The sequence below is a fragment of the Procambarus clarkii genome, chromosome 21, assembly GCF_040958095.1.
Source record: "Procambarus clarkii isolate CNS0578487 chromosome 21, FALCON_Pclarkii_2.0, whole genome shotgun sequence".
In the NCBI taxonomy this organism is placed as follows: Eukaryota; Metazoa; Arthropoda; class Malacostraca; order Decapoda; family Cambaridae; genus Procambarus; species Procambarus clarkii.
Genome location: NC_091170.1, coordinates 16,432,640 through 16,438,605, shown reverse-complemented (window position 1 = coordinate 16,438,605; position 5,966 = coordinate 16,432,640). Strand labels below are relative to the sequence as shown.

At 44.3% G+C, this 5,966-nt stretch overlaps 1 protein-coding gene across 1 annotated transcript; it reads right to left on the bottom strand.

The window, feature by feature from the left end:
* Nucleotides 1–917: 917 nt before the first annotated feature.
* On the bottom strand, nucleotides 918–5,551 carry LOC138367113 (uncharacterized). Its single transcript, XM_069328517.1, has 2 exons — nucleotides 5,231–5,551; nucleotides 918–956 (listed from the first exon to the last, which is right to left on the bottom strand). Exons 1-2 carry the CDS (start codon nucleotides 5,549–5,551, stop codon nucleotides 918–920), a joined length of 360 nt encoding a protein of 119 aa, XP_069184618.1.
* Between the last annotated feature and the right edge of the window lie 415 nt (nucleotides 5,552–5,966).

Sequence of the window (5,966 nt, the reverse complement as noted above, 5' to 3'; positions counted from 1 at the left end):
TCACTGATAACAGGACAATCACAGATATAGTGTTGGAGAGTATGTTCTCTCAAGTAGGACTGAAAACAGATGTTTTTTTTCCACCAAGAGGACTATAAACCCATGGAACCGCTTACCCGCTGAAGCCGTAAATGCCAAATTCCAGCTAAAAAATATCATTAAGACAATTGGCGGACCCTTTAACAAGCCGCCGGCTTTCTGTCCTCTTCGAGGCCACTAGATAGTTAGTGGCCCTTGGGTAAATTCAGTAAATATATACAATAATTGTCAGCGCATCTTCCGAGCAACAAGGACAGCTACACAGTATCTCTTAGAATTACGTAGGTAAACAACAAATGTAACATATTTGTTTACTACAATGTCGGTGCTGGCTGTAGAAGTTGAAAAAACATTGTTTTACTTCGAAATATACTAATTTTATAAGAAAATTCGACGTAAATAGGCGGCAGTAGAGCTCCGATAAGCCAGCGCTAAATCTTCAATATGAAGAATGTTGCTGCTCTCTGATTGGCCAAACGAAACACAGTAGTGACCTCTATCGGCACGCAGGTGAACCAACAATTTTCTTCCTAAGTATACCTTATTGAATCGCACCTAAGCATCTTCTTAGGGCGCACTTAGGAACCTTCGTAGCAAACCCACTTACGAAGAAATACACAGAGCTTCCTGAATCTAGGTCCGGATTCTGAGAATCTGATTCCTTTGACATCACTAATCTGATGTCTTTCTGCTCACTTAGACATTGTGAATGATATGTAGAACCTTTTGAATATCCTCTGTCATATATGGTGCAATAAACCCATTGGACCTTGTTGTTTTCTATTGATAATTACTTTAGTCTTCACAAACATGTGTGCTTGCGTAACATTTAAGAGACATTCTTAATGGTTCAACTATAGAAGAATGTGATAGAAATGCTACTCGATTTTTGTGGTCTCAATCAATTCATACCTGATCTGAAATGTTAATTAAAATGTTTTACTGGTTACTGGTACAGTAGTAGTTCTGCTAAGAGCTAGCTATACGCTACAAATTCATTTTGAATACTATAATTCTAAAACATCCTTTCATGCACTCAAACGATTTTGAACTTATTAAGCGAGGAGTGAATGTAGATAATCTTCTAGGGATGCGTATGGGGTGATGACGATTGGTTGATAAAGCCACCCAAGAGGTGGCACGGGCATGAATAGCCCGTAAGTGGTGGCCCTTATGAGCCACTACCAGTAACAAGAGATGATACTGGAGATCTGTGGAGGTGCGACTGCACCCTGCGTGACGGGACATGTCTCCCACACAATTGATGAAGATTAAGCCACCCAAGAGGTGGCACGGGCATGAATAGCCCGTAAGTGGTGGCTCTTTTGAGCCATAACCAGTATCAGTAGATGATACTGTAAATCGGTGGAGGTGCGACTGCACCCTGCGTGACAGATGTCTCCCGTGGAGTGGGAGTCCCTGTGCTACGAATCATATACTTGAATACTGTAAGATCCCTTATTGATTGTGCTGCACCTGTCATTTCTTGTTTTGGTAAAGGTAGGATGGGCAAGTTTCAGAAGGTACAAAATGCACCGCTCCTGTGCCAGGTAAGTCCACTACGGGCTCACAAAAGCCTGTGCTATTTGCCCCGCTCCTGTGCCAGGTAAGTTACGGGCTCACCATAGCCCCTGCTACTTGGAACCTGTTCCGAGTAGCTGAATCTATAACAACATAATAACAGACCACACACTAGAAGGTGATGGGACGACGACGTTTCTGTCCGTCCTGGATTCTGTTTCTGTCTGTCTTCGTCTCTGAAAAATGGGTCTGTTTCCAAACTTAGTTTAGTCACTTAACAGGAGTCATAAGCAGCGTGAGTACTGCGAGCATCATAATGCAGTCCGAGGTAAGCTAAACAATTGTGTTATGCTCCAGAAGAAATGTTAAATACCTTTGTTTTCCATTTTATTTAAATGTTTATAGTTGATCATTTCTGTCCGGTCAGGGAAATTAATGGTTTCCGTGTTTCCTATCATCTAATGCTCCTGTCCACCTAGCAGTAAATAGGTAGCCAGGAGCTACCTTGTTGTGGGGTTGCATCTTGGGGAGTCAGGAAATCGACCTTGTGGGGAGGAGGGAACCCGATATAACATATAGTGGTAGGTGGAGCTGCCTCTACCTCATAGACTCTGGAGAGGGCGTCTGCTATGATGTTGTCAGACCCCTTGATGTAGAGATTTCCAGTTTGAAATTCTGCAGATATCAAGCCCATCGTAGAAGCCGTCGATTGTTGAATTAGGCTTGCTGCAGGAAGTGTAGGGGATTGTGGTCCGAGTAGATGGTGGAAGACCGAGCACTTTTCAGGTATGGTTCGAAGTGCTGCAAGTTCAGGACGATGAGTAGCTCCCTTTCGATCGTGCTGTAGTTCCTTGTAGCCGTAGTAGCTAACAGGTAGAATCTCCTCGCCTCGTTGTTGCATCAGGTCACCCCCGATGCCGATACCACTGGCGTCGACATGGAGGATGAAAGGCTTCGTGATATCTGGCGAGGCGAGAATAGGATTAGAACATGGCAAAGGAGCACTATTATAGTCCTGTAAATTGGGATGAAGATCAGGTAGGATTTCCGATTTGGAAAGCACCGACTCAGTGTTAGTGCTTTCGGGAGAAGCAGGGAAGGTTTCACTGTGGAGGTATGGACCATTAAATGTAGAGACTGATACCAACACAGTGGGGGGAATACCTTGATACTGCTTCAGGAGGTTGACGTGGCACAGCTAGGTCTTCCACCGCCTATCTGTAGTCTCATGAACGTAGTTGTGGTTGTTTCTGCACTCCTTGATACGGTAGGGTCCTGAAAACTTGTTTTGCAATGGAGAACCTGGGATAAGAAAATATGCCAACACGAAGTCTCCTGGGTTAAATTTCCTTAATTTGCTGCTTTGGTCAAAATGAGTCTTCATCCTCTCCTGGGCTTTCAATAGGTTGTCATTAGCAAATTTACGTACTCTCTCTAGAATGTGTTTTAAGTTTTGAAGAAACTGGGGCACATTCTGATGGTCACTGAAGGTGGCATTACGTAGAGAGTCCTTGAAAGCTTTGAGAGGAGTACGGCACTTACATCCGTAGAGCATCTCATAAGGAGATACTCCTAGAGACTCATTGGAGAGACTTCTGAAAATGCACATAATGAGATCAAGTTGTTTATCCCAGTCCTTCAAGATTTCATTGCAGAATTTCTTTAGGAGTGCTTTAATAGTCTGATGACTACATTCAAGAGAACCCTGTGAAGCAGGATGATAGGGGCTGGACAGTACCTGTGTGATGTTGAACTCCTCTAGAGTCTTTTTGAAGTGATCACTGGTAAAGTTGGTGCCACAGTCACTTTGAACCTCTTGGAAATCCATACTGGGTGAAGATCTTCAATACGTGTTTCACCACTGTAGCAGCCGTAATGTTCTTTACTGGAACTGCTATGGGGAACCTGGTGGTAGGACACATGATAGTTAATATATATGCGTTGCCAGAACTGGTCCGGAGTAAAGGACCAACACAGTCTATGCTGAGTCTGTGAAAAGGTTCCGCAGGCACCTGGATGGGTTTTAGTGGAGCCTGGGGAATAGAGATGTTAGGTTTACCTGCCATCTGACATATATGACACTGTTGTACGTATTTTTTAACGTCTTTTACCATACCTGGCCAGTAGTAGTCTTGTCTGATTCCGTGGTAGGTTTTGTTGAAACCATAGTGAGAAAGAGCTCCGTGGGCCAGGTGTAGAATATCGGGCCGTATGCTGGTGGGAATCACTAGTTGTTCGACATTGGCCCAATCGTCATCCTCCTTCAGCTTGCTGGGTCTGTATCTGCGGTAGAGCAACTCATTCTCTAGAAGAACCCAGGGATACTGTCAGGTTGAGTCTCAGCCTGGAAGAATAATGGTGTTAATGATTGACATTCCCTCTGTAACTTAAGGAACTCCAACTTGGTAAGATTTGGAGGTAGATTCTGAGAGTCTTGAGGGGTAGCAGTAGAGTCAGCTGGCTGTGGTCGTGCAGCTTGTGCACGGGTGGTCACCAAAACCGGAGGAGAAACTTTATCACTTTCTTGAACCTCTGCTGTAACATATTCAAAGATGGGATTATCCATTACAGAGTTACACACCTGGGGTTTGTCCGTGATGATCAGGTTGGGCGGTTGCAGATCTTCTGCCAAGTCGTTGCCCAGGAGAAGTTGCACTCCAGGCATGGGAAAAGGCTATTCCCTGATGGCGACTTGGACTTCACCGGTCACGAAGGGACAATCCAGGTGGACTCTGGCGAGTGGATATGGAGTGGTAGCAGTGAGGTCAGTGATAAGGACGGTTTCCCCGGTGTAGGTGACGTTATTCACAGCCGATCTCAACATAATGGACTGAAGAGCCGCTGTGTCCCTCAAGATCTTCAATTTGAAACGTCCCTCCGAATCTGTACCGTTGGTAGAGACAGTTCCAGGATACAGGTGTTTACTGAAGAGAGAAAGATCATTAACATGAACACCAACATTCATCACAGGCTTACCAGACTTAGGAGGAGTCTGTTTGGGTTTAGTAGATTCATTGCTCTTGTATTGAGCCTTCACACATCTATCTATGGTATGTCCATAGAGTTTGCAATACTTACAATATAATTGTGAGCTCGCTTCATCTGTACTCACTTTATCATAACTGTACCAAGACTTCTTACTGGGAGGTGGTGATGGTGTCAGCCGGTGGATGAGGCTGTAGGTGTCAGCTGACTTCGCACATTTGATGTAGTCGGTTTCTTCTTTATCTGCTAGATATAAACAGACGGAAGGGGGAACACGTCTCAAGAATTCCTCAACTAGCATGAGGTTGATGAGTTCTGCAAATGTAGAGGCATGTGCTAATTCCAGCCATTTCATAAAATATCTTTTCTTTGTATTGGCAAATTCTAGAAAGGTGGTGTTACTTGCCTTTAGATGGTCACGGAATTTTCGTCTGTAGCTTTCGGTGGAGAGAAGGTAGGCGTCCAACACTGCTTGCTTCAGGGTCTGGTAGTCATTCTCAGACGCTAAGGTACTGAGAGTAACTGCAGCTCTACCTGTAAGATGCACTCTGAGAAGGGTAGACCATTGATCAGCAGGCCAGCTAAGTTTATTAGCTAGGGTCTCAAAGGTGGTAAAAAAGACGTCAATCTCTGTCTCAACGAATGGTGGCAATAACTTACTTGCATGGGAGACATTGAAACTTACTGGAAGACTGGCGGTAGCATGTTGGCGCTGAGTGTGGTGTGAAGTCTCCAGCGTGAGTTCTCGTTGACGACATTCTATAGCCATATCCGCTTGCTGTTTGTCATGCTCGCGTTGTATCTCCAGGTGGCGCTGTTTTGCTTCAAGCTGTACTCGCTCGCGCTCTGTGAATAGGGCCATCTCACGTTCCTTTAGGGCCGCTTCTCGTTCTTGTTCTTCTTTCCTGATATCTGCTTCCTCTTTCCTCATTGCAGCTTCTCTTTCCTTCAGGGTCGCCTCGCGTTCTTGTTCTTCTTTCCTTATTGCAGCTTCTTCTTTTCTCATTTGTAGAGCTGCTTGCTGTTGCTCCCTTTCGAGCTTGGCGAGTTCAATTTTGAGTTTCATAGTTGCCAAGTCATTTTTATCTGCAATAGAATAAGTTTCGCGAGTTTCAGAGTCAATCGTCCCTTCATCTATGAGGTGATCCATAATTAGGTTATGTAATTCATTTTTGTTGGCTCCATGGGGAACATCTAGTTGATACTCGTGTGCAAGAGTTTGTAATTCAGTCCTCTTGGCACGACATAAGGTCCCTATTTCACCTGCTGGATCATTACGGAAAGCTTGGAGACGGAACATGGTGAAAGATAGCAAATAAATGTACAACGAATATAGTTGTGATATGGTAAATGTCAGAAACAGGATAACGTGGCAACTGGTAACTATCCTGTGGAATTTTAATCTTTAACAATTAATGTTA